Source organism: Alexandromys fortis, unplaced genomic scaffold, assembly GCF_014885135.2.
Source record: "Alexandromys fortis isolate MF-2015 unplaced genomic scaffold, M_Fortis_MF-2015_v1.1 scaffold_410, whole genome shotgun sequence".
NCBI classification, from domain to species: domain Eukaryota; kingdom Metazoa; phylum Chordata; class Mammalia; order Rodentia; family Cricetidae; genus Alexandromys; species Alexandromys fortis.
This window is the reverse complement of record NW_026068310.1, coordinates 272,030-295,604: the sequence shown is the minus strand read 5'-3', so window position 1 is coordinate 295,604 and position 23,575 is coordinate 272,030. Positions and strand designations below refer to the sequence as shown.

The 23,575-nt window shown below is 37.9% G+C and overlaps 1 protein-coding gene across 1 annotated transcript in view; it reads right to left on the bottom strand.

The window, feature by feature from the left end:
* LOC126495075 (leucine zipper protein 2-like) overlaps positions 1-23,575 on the bottom strand; it is a 215,772-nt gene that overhangs the window by 27,970 nt on the left and 164,227 nt on the right. Inside the window, exons 7-8 of the mRNA XM_050132671.1 lie at positions 22,289-22,351; positions 15,609-15,671 (exon numbers count right to left, since the gene is read on the bottom strand). Coding sequence (XP_049988628.1) covers positions 15,609-15,671; positions 22,289-22,351 — 126 coding nt within the window. The remainder of the gene's footprint in view (positions 1-15,608; positions 15,672-22,288; positions 22,352-23,575) is intronic.

Here is a 23,575-nt window from a genome sequence, read left to right as displayed (position 1 = left end):
TGGTCAGGGCTGAGAATGTGGTGATTTTGGTCTAATCCAAGGAACTGACAAGGAATAAATTAATTATGCATCTCGTTTATTTCTGAATATGGGAATTACCTTGTATGTCTTTTATTATTCCTCCATCAATCTATTTATCAATTCAGCTGCTACTTAGTACAGTCATTTACCATGATCATTTATATTCATAAACCTTATCATACCACATTCTTCCTCTTAGCTGGCCAAATACACATCCAGCTCAGAGACTCTTAATTCATTGTTAGCTGCTTATACCAAAGAAACTAGTGAAAACCCAGACACAGAAAGACAATTATCATATGTACTCACTCATAAGTGGTTTTTAAATCACAATCCCAGAAAACCTAGACAACAATAAGGACACTAAGAGAGACTTACATAGATCTAATCTACATGGGAAGTAGAAAAAGACAAGATCTCCTTAGTAAATTTGGAGCATGGGGACATTGGGAGAGGGTTGAAGGGGAGGGGAGAAGCAAGGGGGGAGCAGAGAAAAAGGTAAAGCTCAACAAAAATCAGTAGAAAAGAAAACATTGCATCGTGCATTAAATGGACAGATTTTACATTATTAAAGTTATCTCAAGTTGAACATAGTAGGAGAACTACGATTATAATCCTGGCAGGAACACTGGGCGTGATCTGACTATACGAGGCACTCTTTAAAAACAACAGCAAAAAGCTCTAGCTCTACTAAATCATTTTCAAAAGTCATAATTAGCCAAGTGAAGGATGCCTGTGAAGACATTGTATGGCAAGGAAACAAGCCCCAGGGAGAGCTGAGATGGGGAACGAAAGACTACAAGAACGTGAGACCCTGTTTCCAGTGTCTGATGTTAGAGGAATGAAGAGTTTGAAGGTAGCTCCAGAACAGCCTTGGAAACTACATAGATACCTGCAGCATTTGTGTAACAACTGTCCAGGCAATGGGAAAATGGACAGTACAAAGCGGTCTGGTTTGAGACCTTTAAACAAAAGTTTGCTCCATTAATAGTGGCAGACCCTTGGGATCCCTGTAAGTGCTTGGAGATGGGATGGGTCTGAGCTAACTGGAGAGGAGCTTGTAGGGAAAGGGTTTCTGAGGTTATAAGCGAATGAATGGGCACCGTGTTGGCAGCCTCTCTCGGATCTTACCTAGGATTCTGAGTTTCAGAAGAAGAATGCTCTTATGCGCTATTCCTTTCTGCTGCCCCATTATGGAAACAATAGGGCGGAGTGGGAAAGATGCAGAAAAAAGTGCATCTTGACAACCAATTGTAGTTCTAATCTCTAGAGCTGGCAGAGAGGAGCCTATTCGGGAATATGCTGCTCTTGCCAGTGGCAGCTGGCAATTAATGCTGAAATGTGGCTTCCAGCTTGCATAGAACCGAGGATTTCTCTGCACGGATTTAAAGAGAGTTGGCGCACCCTCAGTTTTCTACTGCACTGCTAAAATCAATTGTGTATAAATGGAGACAGAAATGTGCATGAAGACTAATTTTATCTGTATTAACCTTCACACAAGTTTAGGTAAAGTTTAGGAAATACTGAAGTTAAAGCTGCTACCCTGAGTCCAAAACAAAAACAACAAACAAACAACCCCCCCAAGCCAAACCAAACCAAAATAAACAATGGCAGCAACAACAAAACAAGCAAAAACACAGCACCTGATCAATTAAAGCTTTCAGTTTTACTGTCCATGCCCTCTGACGCCCTTGGGTCATAGACTGTGGTATACTCCATCCACTAAAAAAGCACCTTCCCCAAATCCTTTATCTGGATAATGACTTCTCACTTGAAGTCAAGGGCAAACTTTTTCTTTCTAAAAATGTTATGGAAAGGTTTGAATCATAACACCACCTCTCTGACATCACCAGAGCGACAGCAAGTTTTCCACCTGCTCTGTTCTGAACTCTGCAACATTCCACACTACTGCAGCTAAGTAAATTGGAATAGATGAGTATTAGCTTGACTTCATTAAACAATCCATCAGAGAAAACAGACTGTCATTTATGTGGCCATGGTGGAACGCAAAAAACCTCAGCAAAGACGCTGAGCTTTGAGGACAGAGGCATGCAGAATGTAATGTGTTTTCGGCACAGTCGGATAAGATCAAGCATGGGAAGTAACAGACAAGAAAAGGAACAAATAGTTATTATGCATTTGAGTCTTTTCTGGGCATCCCACAAAAGTGCAAACCTCCCTCATTTTGAAGCTAGAACTAAAAATTTACATAATTTGATGAAAATTGCTCTGTCACAGGTAAAATCAGAAGTTTTGAAAGTCGGAAATCTGAATCAAAATCAGATGTCTCAATTTTCTTTTTATGTTTCATATTCAAAGTTCTTAAGTCTTGCAATAGCTTCAGAGACAAAGTCTCATCACCGAACCCTACTCAAAATGACATAAGATTTGATTCCATGACACAGGAGTTATACAGCATAGGGGGAGGGAATTACTAGTCTTCTGTGTTCTTCTCAGCCAGCTTTCACCTTACTCTGAAACAAGTAGATACTAACAAAGAAAATTAATCTGAGTGATTCGCTCATGATAGGATGTTTAAATCTCTGCTGATGATTTTTCTAGGCCTCTTAAATATCTGTAAGAAGACATGGGGGTGAGCCCCTGTGCACACGGCTAAGCAAAGTCTTCCCCAGTAACAAGAGGAGCAAAATATTAGGAAACATTAAAAAAAAAAAACTCGACTTCACCAAAACTACATTTTTAACTTTGAAAATCCCATGTAAGTAAAAGGAACGATAAGAACTTGGGAAAACATCTGAACAACTATGGCTGGCAATGAACTTGTCCCTGAAATATATGTAGGAACAAAATTAGTGTGATAATAAGGTATGTTTAAATAGATAAAACACATATTTCCACAGAGTTGATACTCAAACAAAACTGAGAACAGAAAAGTGTTCTCGCTATCAATCTTAACAAAATAAAATTATAATATACGCTCATTACTATGAACATAAAAGAAAGGCAACATTTAAAACAACTGACCAGCCAAGTTTTCAGAGCAGAACAAGTATTATATGCAAATTTTTTTCTTGGTAAAGCTTATTTGACTATATAAGTATATGGACATGTGTATGTATTTATGTGTGTGTGTTTGTGTTGGGACACAGCCTGTGTGGTAGGTTTTTAGAATATGGAGTAGAGATAATGGTACCATGAGAAAGGAAAATAATTCAGGGTCTCCACTCCTCTGCAACAGATGATGCATGATGCTCTGCTAAAGAACTATATTCAAATAATTTTTTAGACATGGTCTGTATCCAGTCCAATGCTGAAAACCCTGAATGTTCTTGAGAAACACATATTGAGTAGATCAGTTTCATATTGATCCATTTGATGAATTCACATCTGTGGACGAGTTTCATAATTTGTAATAAATAGAGTTTATTATCCACATATTTCTCTTTGAACAGAGACTGAACACAAAAGCACAAAGATTATATAATGTGCTTGCACATTATAATATTATCAGCTTTTGAAAATTATTCTAATTTTAAAATAGTTAAGTCCAGTTATGGGTATTAGAGAAAGTTTGCTACTTTAGTGATGTACACACATACACACACACACACACACTTACACACACGCACACACACACATGCATGTGCACACTCACACACATGCACACTTTAAGAGCTATAAGTACATTACATTGAAAAGGAAATTAGCTCTGTACATTTCATGATGCAGTGAGAGGGTTCGTGTGTCCTCTACTGTAGTCTATGGATTAGATGTTTTTCCTTCCATCAAAACACTGGAGTCACAATTTTTATCTCCCCATGCCTAATAATGCAAGAAAAATGTGGAAAAACAAACAAGATCTGTTTTATTTGCAGATATTAAAGAAAAGAAGAACAGAAGGCAGCTTGCACTTAGAATGACTGTTAGGTTCATTTGGAATTTCTACAGTATGCTGACAATTTCAGAATAAACAAAGTGAGATCACACAACTCCCTCAACAGGAGAAAAACCCAAGGTTTTCTAAGCTCAAGATTAATGGATTGCTTATATTATGAAAAAATAAAGTAAAAGTTTGAGTTTTTATAAACAACAAAAGCTAATTCTTCCTCTGCTTTACATGCTAGGTAGGAAAATGAGTTGACAATTTAGCTAAATTTATTCATCTTATTTTCAAAATAACTATTTGATGGAAAGGCTACCATTACTGTCATTTTGTAGTTGAAAACATAGAAATTCACCTGTGTTCAAATTCATACCATAACTAACAGTATATTACATACGTGAGGGTGATCGTCCCTGTTTCTAAACACTGAGCTATCTCGGTTCCTTTACACATCAATGATGAAGAGAGTGGTCCAGCTTTAAGTGAGATACAAGCTTGGAAGCCACCTAAGGCAGGTAAAAAGTCTCTGGACACCTCCCTGTGTGATAGCTAATTCTTGGTTGTCAACTTGAGTACATCTGGAATTAACTAGAACCCAAGCAGATGGGTACAATTGTGAAGGATTTTTATTTATTTAGTCACTGGAAGTGGAAAGGCCCACCTTTACTGTGACTCTTTTGAGGTGGGAAGAGCAGCTAATTAAAACTAAAGATTGGTATCTTTAATTTTTATTGAAGAATGAAGATGAACATTGGGACCACTGTTTCTTGTGTCATTCTATATAAAGTAAATGGAAGAAGAAACCTTACTCTCTCTTTGTCTGCTTGCCCTTACTCTTGCTAGAAAGTTCATTCTTTTATTGGCATTAGAGCCTCCTTCTGAAGAATTCCAATGTATACTGAAGACCAGCTGAGAATTCAGCCTTGTGGACTGAACAACTACTGGATTCTTGAATGATCTATTAATAGAAAGTCATTGTTAGACTAACTGGACCACAGCCTGCAAGACATTCTAATAAATCCATATATATGGATATATATACATATATATGGATATATATATACATAGTCATACACACACATATATATATACATATATATGTATAAGTTACTGTGAAATACCACAGAATTATTGGAATGCATAATGCTCTGTTTCTCTAGAGAACCTTGAATAATAACCCTATTATTAGGGTTATTTTCTCTTTATTTAATAGTCAAGTATTTAGTTTAAATGAGAAAAGTTTTATACTCCATTGAGTAGCAGTGAAATTTCCACCCTCATTAAATTTCTTATTAGAAAAAATAGGAAAATAATAGATTATGAGGTGCTTTATTCTATCAAATGGGTACAATGCTTCTATACTATCAAGTGTCTTTTCTCTCTTCCTTTGTTTTATGCAAGCCTAATGCCAAAGTCTTTTGAGTTAGCATGTTATCTTGATCAGCCACTGATCTTGCCTTTGCGTTGTTTATTCTGAAGATACTCTTTTCTGTGTACTTTTACTATATAATGGGTTATTGTGGAATACTATGATTTTAGTATGTTGTAAATACTAGAATTTAATCTTCCTTCTTCAGGACAGTGACTCCTCCTGGGATAGATGCAGGAGTAGGGTTTCTGGGAATATGAAGTTCTGGCTTAAAGTTTTTATTTATTTGTTTTCATTTTGATTCTATTTATTTGCTTTTGTCTGACCTTGCAGAATCCCATAAGGCCAGTTTCATGCTTGTATAGAATGAAATGTAGTTTAAGCATATGTCCTGTTGCTGGGCTACCCTACCCTTCCCTCACTCCCTTGCCCCCATAGTCTCCTCCCCCAACAGACAGTCTTGCTCCCAATATTTCAAATTTTTGAGGAAGCCCCATATTGTTTGCTACATTGACTATACTAATTTATACCCCACTATGTGTGTGTAAGAGTTCCCCTTTCTCTATGTTCTTCCAAGTATTTCGAATATTTTATCTCTTAATAACTGTACTTAAAAGATGGTTGAGAGGAAATTTCTCAAATTCATCATTTTGCTTTATATTAGTGCAAGCCATCATGCTTCTACACATATATGCAGTTATTATGCATCAATTATAATGACATAAATAGAGATTGGGAGAATACTTAGTGGTTTAATTGTTTGCTGTGCAAGTGTGAGTACCAGACATCAGAACCCCAAACCCACATAAAATCTGGGTGAGTATGGTAGTCATCACTAATCCCAGAATTAGAGGCAGAGATAGAGAATCTTGGGTTAAATTGACTGGCTAACTGAGACAGAATTGACAAACTTCAGATTCAGTAGAGACCCTGTCTCCATATGTAAAAGTATAGAGCAATGAAGAAGACACATGATGACAACCTTGGGGTCTTTACTCATATGCACACACAACAAAAGTAAAAGATATAAATAAAGTTGTATCAAACTGCAACAGCAGTTAGAAGTTGGGAACTATTGGAGAAAAATTAACTAGAACCAATGAAGCTGCTGCTGAGTGGGAAGCCCCAGTGTGAGTCCAAGTTGTTGCTAGCATAGTTCTCATGGTCTCAAACAATAAATGTCCAGTAACCATATACAAGGAAAGACAAGAGAAGAAGGTTCATCACTACATCTGCAAGCCTGTAGATGCTTGGTTTATTTCCTATCTGAAAGAGTAGAATTACGTGCAATATCAAATTTCTTCTCTCCATAGGCAGTTTTTAAATAGGTCTTTCTTTTCAGATTTTATTTCAGCATCTCTTTCTAACCTCTTTTCTGACTCTCTTTATGATCATAACATTTTTCAGCACTTGCTTCCACTGTACACTAATGATTCAAGTTCACACTACTATCTTTTGGATTGGGTTTCTTTTTCAATATAGATGGCACCCTTTCTTTCCCTTTGGTTCCATCATCATCATCATCATCATCATCATCATCATTTCTTTTCTTTAAATACTGTCAAGCACCAATACAGAGTTGGCATAATGTCTACAAGGTCCAATCCAAGCTGATTTTCATATGAAGCTAATTATGAGGCATTAATAAATTACCTGATTACCAAATCCCTTTCTCTGATCATTCACACCACAAGTAGCAGAAAAAGGGTTTTCACAACATTTAACTATGTTTTCTTAAAACCAATAACTAATTGAAAGTGGAAATCTGTTTTGTATATTTGTTTTCTTTATTATCACTAAAATGTATCAATTGTATTAGTGAAACAAAAATGTAATAATAAATGAGATGTCCCACACTATCCTGAGTGAGGCCCAAAAATACAAATATAGTATATACTCATTCATTAGTGGATTCTAGCCATATACAAAGGACATTGAGCCTATAGTTTATGATCTCAGAAAAGCTAAGTAATAAGGTGAACCCAAAGAAAAACATATATAGATACTCCTGAAAATTGGAAGCAGGCAAGATGGCAAAAGTTGGGAGAATGGGGGTGGGGTGGGGTGTGGGAAGGGGAGAGAAGAGAGAAAAGGGAAAAGGGGAGGGTTGGGGAGAGCTTGGGGGAGTGGGATGGTTGAGATGGAGGAAGGATGGTTATGGGGGCAGGGAAGAAGATATCTTAATTAAGGGAGTTAATTTTGGGGTTGGCAAGAGGTTTGGCTCTAGAGATGTTCCCAGGTATCCATGGGGATGTCCCCAGCTAGGACCCTGGGCAGTGGAGGAGAGGGTTCCTGAACTGGCCTTGTCCCATAGTCAGACTGATGACTATCTTGAATACCACCATAGAACCTTTGTCCGGCAACAGGTGCAGATAGAGACAGAGACCCACATTGGAACACTGGACTGAGCTCCCAAGGTCCAGTTGAAGAGCAGAAGGAGGGACAATATCAGCAAGAAAGTCAGGACCACGAGGGGTTGGTCCACGCACTGAGACAGTGTGCTTGATCTAATGGGAGCTCACCAAATCCAGCTGAACTGGGGTTGAATGAGCATGGGATCAAACTGGACCCTCTGAATGTGGCTGACAATTGGGGCCAACTGAGAATCCAATAATAATGGCACTGGGATTTGTCTCTACTGGCTGTTTGGGATCCTAGTCTGTTTGGATACACACCTTCCTAATCCTGGATGGAGGGAGGAGGGCCTTAGACTTCCCACAGGGCAGGGTACCCTACCCTTTCTTAGGACTGGAGGGGGGAGGGGAGAGGAAGGGGAGAGTGGGAAGGAAATGGGAGGAGGGGAGGAAGTGGAAATTTTGAATGGTATCATTTATAAAGCAATGAAAAATAAAAAAATAACAAATGAGATGGTTTACACAATAATGTGGTTCTGAGGTTGAAATGGCTCGGAAGCTTCCCACTACCTAGTGATATCATAGCTTACTAAATGTCAGAATAACTTATGGATGCATGCTTGTGATGATTTTACACTAGCTGAGGATGTGCCAATAGCAAGGACTGGTAATAGTACACAGTAATAGTATACATGACTATACTCCTGAATGTGTTTATGGCATGATACATGTTAAATCAGTTTCCTACATTGTACCATGTTCAGGAGTAAACTCATGCCTGGTACTAGAAACCTAGCTAGTGAGGTCATGAATCTTAGAAAAGTACTACTCTCACATTGTTAGACCAGCATAATTCATTAATACATTGTAAATATTATTCTTACACCCACAGATAAGTATAGCAGCCACCCTTCCTCAAAGAGCTTCTGCTTACAGCAAATAGAGACTGTTATGGAAAACCACACTTAGATACAATGCAGAGATCCACAGATCAAGGAGAGGCAAATACCAGTGGCTACATCTGTATTAGAGCCCTTGTATCTATGGCTTGGAGAGTATCATCAAAGAGGAGCAGAAACATTGTGAGATCCAGAATATCAGAAAGTATGCTATGAAAGATTCTATTCTAGAAATAGTTGCACAAACAAGGTAAGGACCATAGTAATATGAATAGACATGCTAATGTTTTATGGGGACATTTTCTCAGGATCTGTGCTTAAACAAAGAATTGCAGGAAGCTAATAACTGGTAGGGGAAGGAGAATTATTCTCTCCTAGGGTGAGCCCTCATTGGCCATCCAATGCAAGGTAGTCAAACTTGACACTATATATCTAAATAGTAAAGAAAGACTCAGCATATTGATCTTTATGTATTTGTGTATATATATACATGTCACAATAAAAATCTATGAAAAAGAAAGCTACTAATTTAAGATCAAGGGGACATGGGAGAGGTTGGAGGGAGAGAGCCTGGGATGGTCTGGAGAGAGGAAAGAAAAAGGGAAATGGTGCTTTAATTAAATTAATATGTTAATTAAAATGTATGCATTTTAACTTTAATAATAAAGAAAAAAAACTAAAAATTCTAAGTGACTGAGGAAGATGCAAACTGTGAGCATCCACATACAAGCACACTTATATGAGTGTGTGTCCATATGGACATTTGTGCCACATGAGAAAAACTGGTAAGTACACACACAAGCACACATACAAAGTAATTAAATGCATGTCTGTTTTTCTTTTTGCAACTCTTCTATTTTGTTTACATGTTACAGCACTATACAGCAATCAATGTACAAAACTAAATTATTAAATATATATTGTTTTATTTCCTAATAACATTATTATGCAACATGAGCTGGCTCTCTCCTTAAGTTTCTATGGGCTTGCATGTGTCTGTGTGCTAAGTTGTGTGTATGTGTGTGCAAAGTGAAGCAGACAAACAGCTTCTCTTGTGATTTTCAGTGTGTTTTCATAAGATGAAATGGAAAGTGTAGCATGGAATATAATTTTATATACCCCAGACACTGAGTAGAATGTATTTCTTAAATTAAATGAATAAAGTCAAGTGAGGTGATAATTTTTGGTAAATAAAAACTCATGGATACTTGAAGAGATTATTAAGTGCCTTGTAATCCACATTTTAATTTTAAATGTCATTTCAGTTTCATAAATAACTGAAGTATGTATGTTTGGATGTTACCTACCTGGTCCTGATAAAAAAATAGATATTCAACAATCAGCTTCCCATAATCTCTCTTTCTAGGTACATAATATAGCTAAAAGAGAAGGAATCCCTTTCTTCAGTTATGTATGCTTTTAGCTACATCAAACTAATGTACAGAACAAGCAGACATCTGTGTGCATCTGTTAGATGATGGTGTGGCTTGATAGAGTAACATTCCTGCAGAGGGCTGGTTTTGAACTGCATAGAAATTCTGTGCAAGGGAGACTTGAGGTAGCATTCTTGAGGTAGGCTTGGCAAACCAAGTTGGGAGGAGGCAAACCTCTCCCATCAGTAGAGTGCCTTGCCAATGGTCAGTCCTTGAGAACAAAGATGTGCACTGTAGTTCAAAGGCTCTGATTAGGTTATGGTTTGTCTTCTGATGAGGTGTTTTTACATATTATATTACAACAAGAGTTATTCCCATAACACGGAGCTTTTTGTTTACATTAGCTAAGGCACGAAGCCCTCGAAATTAGTCGCAACCAAGTGACTAGTCTATGAAACTATTTTCATGTATTATGGGAACCTAGTTTGAATAGTGATTTAAGTATTATAAAAAGAACACTGGCTTTGCAATAAAGTATGCAGTTGTATCTCCTACTCTGCATCCCTGTGTTCTGATTTCTGTGGCACTACCCAGGGTTATCCATAACTGAGGAGGTTGGGGAAGGGTCCCCAATACATTCCTATAGCTCTTGGTGATCATAGTCTGACTTGTATGTCTCTTCTGTCAGTTGGCTCATGCTCTACCATCCTTGACTCTATCATAGTTTAATTTTTGTATTGTGTTCTCTTCTCATGTTGAAAGAAACAGGGATTGAGCACCAACTCCTACCCAGAATATAGAAAGTTACTGCTACTGTGTATCACATCATGCATACAATGTGGAAACTTTTGATTCAGAGGAAGATGTGTACTCCATATTCTGAAGGTTAAGTAGTAATACCTGGGGCAGTGTAGGAAGATATGCCACTTGTAAATTTTAAGACCATACAGATTTGATTAAAGTCTAGAAATATGTATTGGTGGCTGAAATTTCTAACTTCCAACTGAGTGTCATAGTTCAGACACTGAAGTTATCTCTGTCATCTGCTACCATCCTGCAGAGGACTGTACCTTCAGGCTATTTCACTGGGGAATTAGCTCTACTCTTGGTTAAAACTAGTGGTAGAAGTGTTCTTTTTGTTCCTCCTGAAGGAACCTCAGAGAAATAAGTCTCTAAACCAGAAACTATGGACACAGGGATAGAGGACCTGGGGGAAATGGTCATTGAAAAGCCTGGTATCTCTTTGGGGACAGGAGGTATAATAGAAATAGAAGAGACTTTTCCAGTGATTTTTCAGGAAAAAAGAAGAACCTTGCTTTGGAATGTTATAGATCTTAATTGTCAAATATTTACAGAGGTGGTGCCGTCAGGGGGATTAGAGTGAGTTTTTGGTACCTGAAACAGGTAATGTTGACAGGATCCTTCTGTTGTGGAGAGTCTATTATACTCTCTTATGCATTCATCTTAAGATAAATAGATGTAGCTTGTTTTTAATGTGAGTATGCAAATTACCAAATACTTCTTCAATAGGATAAACTCAGGTCTAGTGATCTTACTGCTTGTGCTATCACTGGTAAAAGACGCCCAATATGAACTTCCTAAGGATTCTGCTCTGGCCATTCCTATGAGGGATGAAATTTATAGTGGTCTGTTTCTCCTTTTTGTAAAGTGCTAAAATAGTGTCTGTCACTCAATGCTTTATGCATTTACACTACACGACTATCTTCTCTTTCATTATGCAAAGGTTAATGAACACCCTTGTAATTAAACAAAGAGCACAAACAATATAAGAGCTAAATCAAAGGTGTTCACAGATAAAGATTCAGCTTTGTTTCTTTGTTTTCAGAGACAGGGACCCAGTACACAGCCCTAGGTTGTCTTGGAAGTTATAGTGATCTGCCTGCCTCTGCGTCCACAGTTCTAAGTTTAAAGGGACACACCACACCCAGTTCATGACAAACATCCAAACATGACAACCATCCTGCTGCCAAAGGGTCTTCAAAGGACAGCAGTTTGCTCCTGTCATTTGAATCTGCTTTCACCGCCATTAGGATGAATGATAGGTAAACAAGGCACCTTAAAAATTATATAGAGGGCCAAATCCTTGGATGTTTATTACTTCCTTTCACTTTATCGTAATAAGTTATAAGTTTGGAATAGAGATATTACTGTATTTTTCCTTATTTAATTGGAAATGACAGCTATTTGAGAGTGGTTAAATACAAGAATTGAGAAGAATGAACTCTCCCTGGAGAGTAACTTCAAAGTGCTCAACTATGTACCTAAAATGTGCTGTTATAGTTTACAATTTCAGAAACTAAACTGAACAAGTCTGACTAGGAATATGGGTTTAATCGTCTGTGAACTAAGAAAAAATAGGATGAGTAAACATTTATGAACATCCGCCTCCACCATAGCATCTCATTTGTGCAGGTAGAGTACCTCCAGACAGTTCCTGAAAGCAAGTGATTTCCCTCCAAGAGGTTCATGATAACTTTTTTCTATTTGTATCAATAGAAATATGGAATCACCTTCTTGCAGTATAAATTAAAGGCCCTTTCCAGAGAGAAGGCTGCTTGGGAGGCCAAGTCATAAAAACATAGCATGATGGAATGGACAAGAGTCTGTAGAGGCAAGCAGCAATCCCAGTCTCAACTCACCTCCCAGATTCAAAGGGCAGGGTGCTATCAGCATCTCTGTCTTTATTTTGACTGGCTTCTCTAACACTCAGATATGTTATAGGTTTCACAGGTCTAATTTTTATAATGCATTACAATGGCCTTCAATTAACACTGGAATGATGAGGCAGAAATGATCCAATTTTATCTGAACAGGGTGGCTCTGCAGAAACACCATGGCATAAAGCCTGACATTTGAATACCATCTAGGAGTGAATTTTGAAAACTGTATCAAATTTTGGAATGAGAATTTGAATCTAGATGGGTGGGAAGCCAGTGGGAAAGGGTAATAGAGTTATCATTAATGTCCACAATGGACTCAATCTGGAATAGGGAAAACACAAACATAATGAAATTTATAACATATTTATAGGCCCAGCATTGTGATATGTCCTCATAGTCGCACTATGACTTGACACATTTGCCCCCATAAAAAGACCCTCTAGTCAAGCAAGGGTACTCAGAATGGAAGAAGACAAGCTTCTACACACAAAATATCTAATCTTTCAAAATACTTAGTAGTAAACTGGTCACCTTAGAGTGTTGACTGCTTTCAACTGCACAATGCTGGATGAGTCTCAGATATTAGCTATATGAACTTGTCCAGCCTTCTCTTTCCCACAGTGAGTCACAGAAATTAGTTCTTCCTAAATGCAGCCATGACACTCACCAGGAAAACCCTGCCTTCTTCTGTGGTTCTTTGGAAAGGCTAGCTGTAAGGGCATACTCTGATCTACAATGGCTAATTGCAGGTCATAGACACAACATTCCAGAGGTGGCAGGCCAAGTCTCCCTCAGTAGGGAGGAATGCCAGAAATGCTGAGAGTTGGTGGCACGGACAAGTTTTTCTGAGCCTGTCTTTACTCAGTTATGTTATCTTGTTCTTTATTCAATCCAATTAACACATCGTTGTTCATTCTCTACTGAAGTTACTCCTAAACAATGACAATTTTCCCCAGGTATTTGGGCCTTCATGTCTGACAGTTCCAGGTGTTTCCTTAGGGCTTTGAAGACTGTGGATTAAAGGTCACCAAAGCAAAGGCAGGAAGAGTATTTGTCAAGACATGACAGAATCATATGTTATGTGCAAATGCCTGTTGGCAAAATCAGGACATTCCCTCTGATTCTAAAGCCAAGAGCAAGTACAGCACACCACTCTGTCATCTCTCACTGTTTCCAGTAAAAATCACCTCATTCCCACATTTACTAAAATAGTTATACCTTAAAATTTAGTAAACCATTTTTTTTCACTTATGGTGATCATTACAGTGGAAATGTGTTGAAAAGTAAATATTACAAATAATTCAATCTTATTTTACTGAATATTATTAAACCTACTTATAAAAGCCTAAGTAATTATCTCAGTACTCCAGAAGAAAAAGTAGATTGAGAAAGAATACAAGTCAAGGACCTTTACTTTCTGTTCCTGGGTAAGGAATTCTCATGAACTTAGTTACACAACACAGAATGTTCTATAGTTTCCAAGATGACAAATCTGAAATGAATGCATTGGGTATATGCTGTGGAACAATATTTCTGCACACTGTGAAGATGTGCTGCTCACATTGGTTTAATAAAGAACTAAATGGCCAATAGCTAGGCAGGAAGAAGTTAGGTGACACTTTTGGACAGGGAGAGAACTCTTTGGGATTAAGAAGGGCAGTCATCCCAGACTTTTTCAGACCCAGGGCAGCTGGCCTTGGTGAGTTCCCGATAGAACATCCCCATTGTTTCAGTGTGTGGATGCACCCCTCGCGGTCCTGAGTTCCTTGCTCGTGCTCTCTCTCCTTCTGCTCCTGATTTGGACCTTGAGATTTCAGTCCCATGCTCCAATGTGGGTCTCTGTCTCTGTCTCCTTTCATCGCCTGATGAAGGTTAATATTCATGAGGATGCCTATATGTTTTTCTTTGGGTTCTCTTCTTATTTAGCTTCTCTAAGATCACGAATTATAGGCTCAATGTCCTTTANTGGGAGTCTAGGCAGTTTGGATGCTCACCTTACTAGACCTGGATGGAGGTGGGTGGTCCTTGGACTTCCCACAGGGCAGGGAACCCTGATTGCTCTTTGGGCTGACGAGGGAGGGGTACTTAATTGGGGGAGGGGAAGGGAAATGGGAGGCAGCGGGGGGGATGAGACAGTAATCTTAAATAAATAAATAAATAAATAAATAATAAAAATAGCAGTAACCACAAAAAAAGAAGGGCAGTCATTAGCCAGATAGAGAGGGAACAAGGCACTCAAGAGGACAGGTAAATGACAGGAGTCAGGCACATAGATTGATAAAAATGGGTTAATATAAGTTGTAAGAGCTCATTAGGAGCAATTCTAATTTATTGGCTGAGCTTTTATAATTAATAAGAAATCTCCATGTGGTTATTTGGGAGTGGGATGATGGGATAGAAAGTCTGTCTACAGGGTTAAATCAAGGAAGCTGGGGGATATGCCCCTTATCTTTGATTCTGCATTTTCTATGACAACATACACTCTTCTCTTGACATTTTGACATTTTTGCTTCATTGGTAAAAAGATTCAAATATTTTAATCAGTGCTAATAAACCTAATCTTTCCCTTTAAAGGTCTGTAATTTAGTCATATCTGCAAAGCCTCCTGTGACAGAAAATAATGCTCCTAAAGTCCAGGAATTCAGAACTGTGAACCCCTAAGTATTCCTCTTTTCACATTCTCAGTGGGTGCAGATTTCTGAAATTCAGGTTTTGATGGGACAGACCCATGACTGAATGTCAGTAAACTTCTGTGAAGATTGCAAGGTCAACTGTATGTGCTAAATATATTCCTCTAGTCTCTAGACATATATCAAAGGCAACCCTACTAAACCTTAGGAAGAGGAGCTTTAAATACATCAGAACCAAATCTTCCTTGAACAACAAAAGGGCCTAGTGATTTACTTATATGCTTTCATTAAGAGGTAGGAAAATGAAGGGAACCCCAACTCAGCCAAGAGTAATTCTTTTTTAGAATATTCAGGAAATTTCAATTAGCCAAAGTCCTATTTTGAGCATGTTAGATGTTAGGCAGTCATTTAGGAGGAAAAGTGGCCAAGATGCTTACCTTAAATAACAAATCTTTCTTCCCATAATGGAGCTCCTTTAGTTGGGCTTGGATTTTTTCTGACTGTAAAAGCAGAGATATGCATTAGTGCCTATGCTAACTTTTATTATCGAGCGTGAAGATTTAAATTTTCCACGCTGCACAGGAGTAAACCCTTTAGCCTAGTCAAGCAAAAGCCTATAATTTGGACAATCAACAGAGAAGACTAAATTTAGCTTTGACATCAGACATGTAGACATCTGGAGCAGGAAGCAAGATTTCAGTCTGTTTAAAAAATCATATGTTTACAAAGGTGTTATTTAAATAACTTTCTGTCTTCTACTGTACACACAAGCATGCAAAATATCTGTAATGAAGCATGATAAAAAATCTAATTTTAAGAGACAAAGGTGTTGTGGGATTCCCTTCTGTATGCTGTGAATAGCACTGGTTAATAAAGAAACTGGCTTGGCCTGATAGGGAAGAGTAGGGCTAAGAAGGGAAAAACTAAAGTGAATGCTGGAAGAAAGCAGGACAGATTCAGAGAGAAGCCACGTAGCCCAGCTGGAGACAGACAGACAAAAACTTGCCAGGTAAGCCACAGCCTCATGGCAATACACAGATTAGTGGAGATGGGCTAATTTAAGATATAGGTTAGCCAGAAATACGCTTAAGCTACAGACCAAACAGTATTGCAAATAATATTGTTTCTGTGTGATTATTTCTGGAGTCTGGGCAGCCGGGAAATGAACAAGCAACCTCCTGCAACACAAAGGCATGTGTATGGATGCTGTTATCTTTGTTTTTACTGAATTGCTTTTTAAGATCCCTGAGTGTAAATGCATGGAAGGATTTAATACACTATTTTCAACAGACACTAGCAAACAAACAGATAGAATGCCAGGAAAATTCCACTAGTCAAGGGTTAACAGGGCTACAGAAGACCACACTTTATACCAATATCCTTATAAATATAAAAACATTTAACAAATTCAGTTGCTCCCAGTGACATGCACCTTTACCTGCATCCTTATAATTTATCTGTAATTGGAGAAGGAGACTGTGCCTTCTGACCCTTTTAGAAAAGACACAGTTACCAGTACTGTAGAGTACTTCAGTTCATTGCATTCTTACTCTTGAAATAATAGATCCTCTTACTTCATTGGGGAGAAACATCCAAATGGGCATATACATACACACATGTGCACATATACACATGGTAAGGGGCAAATATGTAAAACATAATGAAGAGTGGTAGGTGCTCCCTTATTTGGCCCATATTCCAAAGTCAGAATAATGTGAAGAAGAGCACACTGTATGATCTGAAATTATGTGAGAATTCGTGAAACAGTCTATGACATCTCTACTTATGGACTCATAGTAACTGTGATAGCATTCACCAAGCCTTTCAAAACCAAGCCAGACCAGATTACAGGATGGAGAGGAGAATTAGTCTTCCCCAGGGATGAACCCCCAGATACCAACTGGTCAGCCCCAGAAACATACATATGCAGACAACAATAAACAGACCCAACAGAATGTATTTATATATTCAAAACACATAGTATGTGAATTTGAGAGGGAGCAGGGATTAGGAGCATGGGAAGAATAAGAGGCAAGGGTGGAAATGCTATAATTATATTTTAATTAAATTTTAAGTATCTCTTTAAAAAAGAGTTTGGTAACAAAGCCAACTGATGGAGGAGTTACTTTCATTGGTTAATAAAGAAACTGCCCATTTGATAGGCCAGCCCTTAGGTGGGTGGAGTAAACAGAACAGAATGCTGTGAGAAAGGAGCCAAGTCAGTCAGTCACCATGATTCTCCCACTCCAGACAGACACAGGTTAATATCTTTCCTGGTAAGTCACCTTGTGGTGTTACACAGATTATTAGAAATGGGTTAGATCAATATGTAAGAGCTAGTCAATAAGAGGCTGGAACTAATGGGCGAGGCAGTGTTTAAAAGAATACAGTTTCCGTGTAATTATTTTGGGTAAAGCTAGCTGGGTGGCAGGAACGGAGCCCACCATTCATACAACAGCCAACTATTTGAATTTCTCATTTCATTTTTCTTTTCCAAAGCATCCCATGTCTACCAAAAGTTATTCTCTTTTTCTAATAGGGGCAGATAAAAGTCCTATGCTCATGATCAGAAGACTGAAACTTACTAGTAAAAACATGGGTTTGCCAGAGGTTATTAATGAAGAATATTTGCACATGACCCTTCAACTTCTGGCACTTATGCTTTTATGTTGAAATTAATGCTTCCTATAACTATTTTGATTACAAAGTCTCCCAAGTGTCTGAAACAACAAAATAATGATAACTGATTCAGAGCCTTGTCTCACACAAAGTTTTTCTTTTTGGCGATTCTGATTCACACTGATATCATCACTTAGGCCACTCACTTTACTAATGAACAATCCTGTTCCACCTGGTCTTCAGGACTCTTACTCAAGCCAAAGATTCTCTCAGGGTAAGTCTTTCTCTCAATAGAGTTGACAAGTGTGTGTGAGAATCGGCAAATCATTGTTGCTCATAGTAAGTATTCGTGTGACCTGTCCAGTGCCATCTCCAGTCCTGATAATTAGTGCTGGAGTTTCTCAGAAGAGGTGAAGGACAAATGACAACTATTTCTAATATCCACTTATAATCTATTTGCATAGCAGGTGCACATTAGGATCTAAACTTTTCATTATAACAACAAATATTTAAAGCAACATTAGGTGATGGTTTTAGTATATAAAATTAGAATTGAATTGAGATTTTATTTTCTACTTTTTATTGTGATGTGTGTATATATTTAGTGACTACAACATGGTAGAATCATAGCAGATTTCTTCGCTTGTGTTATCATGAAGATATGAATTCTTTGTACTCTCATGTCATCTGTATTTCATAGTCCAGAGTAATTATCAGTATGCTGTTAAGCAAAATCCTTTCTCAGGTTTTCATGAAGAGTATTCAAAAACAATACATCTAAGGTAATATATCTATTATGGAATGTATGCTAATTTGAAACATATAACATGCTGTCTTAGCTTGTCAGCAATATTTTGATAAGTTAAAACTATCAAAAGGATAAGCCTCTAAAAAATTATACACGATTTGGAATCTCAGTGATTTTATTTTTAATACATTGCTAATTGTAAATGCAATTCCAAATATCAGGTCATGAAGATCATGAAGGTCATGGAGTGTCTGCATGTGCATGAGCTAATTAAAGCTGTGATAATGACAATGACAGCTAGAAGGACAAGGATGTGGGCAGCCATGACAGAACATTGTAGTTCCTTGGTCTTATTTACGAGACAACAGTCTAATCTGAAATTCTTTCCTACACATTTATGTTCAAATAACTTTCCCTTTATGAAATAATAGTGGTAGCAATGGCAGATGGTGTTGGGTTTGCAGTTTTTAACGTTTGTAGTATAACTATTTTCTCTGGATTGAAACATTAGCTCTGGGAGGAAGGAGGTTCTGAAGACTGGGGAAGCTAATTATTGTTCGCTATGCCCAAGAGCTTAGAAGATTCCTGGCTGTGTTGAACAAGGTCATAGAAACAGTGGTGATTTCAGGGTAGAGGGGAATCTCTAACTCGTTAAGTTGTCTTTGGTCATGCAGCAAAGCCAGAGAGATGCACCTTCATGTGCTGTTGCCATGCTGTGGTGAGGATTTCAGAGATGCAGCTGCCTCTATTCATTCTGCTTCTAGTTCCCTATGTGCAGTGAATACATATTTGTTCACCTCTCCCTGGGAAAAGCTACATTACATGGTCTTCTATGCTAAATCACGGTGTGTTTCGTTCCTGTGTGGGTACAGAGCCGAGAGCCCGTGGCCGAGATGATGAGCTGCTTTCAGCTAGTCCCCAGCACAAAAGATTGTTACTTTGTTTTAAGAAATAATGAAGAATTAAATAATAAAAATTTGCACATATTATTCTAAAATACTATTTTGACAGTGTAAACATTACCCTTTTAATCCAGAATACTGAGCTCTGATATTATTCTATAAATATTTTACAAGATACGGCAAAATGAATAAATTATATGAACTTAACTGCATTTTAACCATTAAGGAAATAACATAAAGAACACAACTATGAACAAATAAGATTTAATTTTCACTGAGCTGAGGGAAAACAGGAACATTCTTGAATGAAGAGGATAAACTGTAAATGGAGGAACTCTTTAATTTTCTAAACACCAGTGATACCTCTAGTGTCCCCCTCTCCCCTGTACTTGAGTTTTGTGAGGATCTGATTAAATGTTCAGTGCAACTTTTATCCAGATATTTTCCCTTTTCTGTTGTTGTTTCTTGAGATAGAGTCTTGAATGGCTCAAGTCTCCCTCAAGAATCAGTGTTGTGGGTTAGAGTGACCTTGAACTCTTGATTTTCCTGTCTTATAGCCCAGGTGTTGGTATCACAGGTGCCTGCAACACACGTAGCTTAGACACTTCTTATTTAAAACACCACTCTATTTACTATATCACAGTATTCAAAACTTTCCCAATGCCCATTTTTCCTGTTTCAACAACCCCAATAATATGAACAATGTCATGCTAATTTTTACCCAAACAGAGCAAAATGCGATGAAATGAAGCCCTTCCTTGTGTCAGATCTACAAACGAACCAGTTCTATTTTACTTTCTATAGAGAATCAACACTTACTTTCTATGTCTTAAAGCTTTCTATCCATTGTGTATGTATGTTTGTATATATGTATGCATATATATACATACACACATATGGATGGATATATACATATATCCATATACCATCCATATNCCACTTACTTTCTATGTCTTAAAGCTTTCCATTCATTGTGTATGTATGTATTTATATCATATATATATATATATATGCACACATGGATGAATATATATGTATGTAAATATATATGCATATATATGTATGTATATATATGAAACTTATTCTCCAAATGATCATATTACATGCAAGCTTGAAGTATAAGTATTCTTGATAATGATAATGGCTTTGTCTTAGAATATATTTTGAGCCCTCATATTGCCTAAGCATGTGACCTTGTTCTTACAAGCAGGAGAGGAAGGGAGATTATGTTTTTTCCTAATTTCCCTATTCCACCTATAGAAAGGTGTTGGGAAAGGTATTTGTAACTTAAGGGAAGACAATGATAGACCTGCTTAAGCAGCTCTCGATCTCCCTTCTGGACATCTTTGGAGGGGTCAACTTTCAAACTGTAAAGTCATCTTTCTTCTCTTAAGCTTTGTTCCTTCCCATTTTCTTCATAGACATCAGGTCTTCCTGGAATATTAATGCTTCCTTGCCTGCTCCTTATAGTTCATGGGATTTTCAGTGGGTGAGCTTTCTTCATGTAGCTTTCTAAGTGCTGCTGAGACACCGGCACTCTTGTCTTTAAACTACACTCACTTGTAAACTTAACTATTACTTTACTACTCTCCTTAATAGTTCCTACAAGATACAGTTCTATTTTTAATTGATTTTTATTGAGCTCTACATTTTTCTCTGCTCCCCTCCCTGATTCTCCTCTCCTCTTCAACCCTCTCCCAAGGTTCCCATGCTCCCAATTTACTCAGCAGATCTTGTCTTTTTCTACTTCCCATGTATATTAGATCTATGTAAGTCTCTCTTAGTGTCTGCATTGTTGTCTAAGTTCTCGGGGATTGTGGTTTGTAGGCTGGCTTTCTTTGCTTTATGTTTAAAAACTACCTATGAGTGAGCACATGTGATAATTGTCTTTCTGCGTCTGGGTTACCTTACTCAAAATAATGTTTTTTAGCTCCCTCCATTTTCCTGCAAAATTCAAGCTGTTGTTATTTTTTTTCTGCACTGTTGTACTCCATTGTGTAAATGTACCATATTTTCCTTATCCATTCTTCAGTCGAGGGGCATTTAGGTTGTTTCCAGGTCCTGGCTATGACAAACAATGCTGTTATGAACATAGTTGAGCACATGTCTTTGTGGCATGATTGAGCATCCTTTGTATATATACCCCAAAGTGGTATTACTGGGTCTAGAGAAAGGTTGTTTCCTAATTTTAAGAGAAATTGCCACACTGGCATCCAAAGTGGCTGTACCAGCTTACATTCCCACCAGCAATGCAAGAGTGTTCCCTTTACCCCACAACCCACGTAGATTAGATCTATGTATATCTCTCTTAGGGTCCTCATTGTTATCTAGGTTCTCTCGGATTGTGATATGAGGGCTGGTTTTCTTTGTTTCTATTTTGAACTTAACATCAGGTCAGAGTTAGACAAAATTGACTATTGTGACTAAATGTTTGTTCTTCCTTGAGTTATATATAAGAAAATCTAATTGCACAGGAAATAGAATAAGCAGGTCTGTTTATCTGATAAACTAATATAATCCCAGGAACTTTGCTGGTGGCATATAAATGTCACAAAGTTTAAGGAAAATACAGTGGGAATGTGATAATTTCCTGCTGGGGAGAATTGGTTTATACAATGAGAAAGGTGTTAGAAATTCATTTTATGAACATGACATTGGATACATTTCTATTTTTTCATTTGTGTAATATTGGAATAACTAGATGCATACAAAACTAAAATGTATTTTATTTTGCATTCTGTATTTCATTTGTGTTTTGGGAAAAACCATTAGTTCTTTAGATTACACAAGATTTAATTCAATAATAATCTTAGCCAGGTACACTTGTGAGAAGGTCATATTTACTCACCTCTTTTGCATGAATCCCACACAGCTTGCTTCCGGACAACAATTTGTTCTTCAAGCTTTTATTCTGAGGAAGGAAAGAGAATTTTACACAAAAGGTGGTAAGTTATTAAGAACTTCATCATTTAATTCAGCCCCATCACTCTGTTTTGCTCACAGTTTAAAGTTACATGTTATCTAAAAATCTACTATTCATTCTAAAATCACTTTCTGACTAAAATTATCATCAATTATTATTAAGATACTTACTCAAAACAAAACAAAACAAAAAACTTTAGTGAATGAGATGGCTCAGTAGGTAAAGGTCCTTGCTGCCAAGATGACCTGAGATTGATCCCAAGGACTCACATGATGGAAGGTGAGAACTGACTCCCAAAAGTAGTCTTATGATCACCACTGTTATGCCATGACACATGCAGATGAACATACACAGACACACAGACACACACACACAATACACTGCACAGACACACAGACACACACATAAACACACACCATACAGACACACAGACACCAACACACACATACACACACACACGGTGGGCACACATACAAATATAAAGAAAAAAATTAAAATACAAAATTGACCTAAAATTTTTCTTCACTGTTATACCATTTTTTTTTTTTTTTGGTATTTGTTGAGGTTTGTTTTGTTACTGAATATGTAGTCAATTTTGGGAAGGTTCCATGAGTTGCTGAGAAGAAAGTATATCCTTTTCGGTTTGGATGGAATATTCTGTAGTTATTTGTTAAGTGGATTTGATTTATAACATCTATTAGTTCTCTTCATTTTCTGTCTTACTCACCTGTCCAGTGATGAGAGGGGAGTGTTGAAGTCTTGTAGGAATAAGCCCGCCCTTTGGGTGGGCCGGCCTCGGGCGAATGTTTACTGATAAATTGGGTGAGCAGAAGCCATGCGCCCCTTCCTTCCTGCTTCTGGTACTCCGCTGGAACCTTGGTTTCGTGAGTCTGGTTTTGTCATTAAAATTGTTCAAATACCTATTACTATTGGTCTTCATTAATCCAAACCGCCACATTTGGCACGCCAACGTGGGGCACATTTGCCCCCGCTGCTCGTTAGGCTGCAGCACCCACAGCAGGTCCTGGGTGGTCGCAATTACCGCAGCACTGGCTCGCTCGCCCGCCCGCCCGCTCTAGGCCGCAGTAGCACCCTCGCCGGCCCTAGGCCCTCAGTCGCGACAACAGAAGCAGAGCACACCTCCCCCACGCTGCCTGCTCGCTCGCCAGCCACGGGTCCCGAGGTGCCCACAGCCAGCACTTTGTTCCTCTC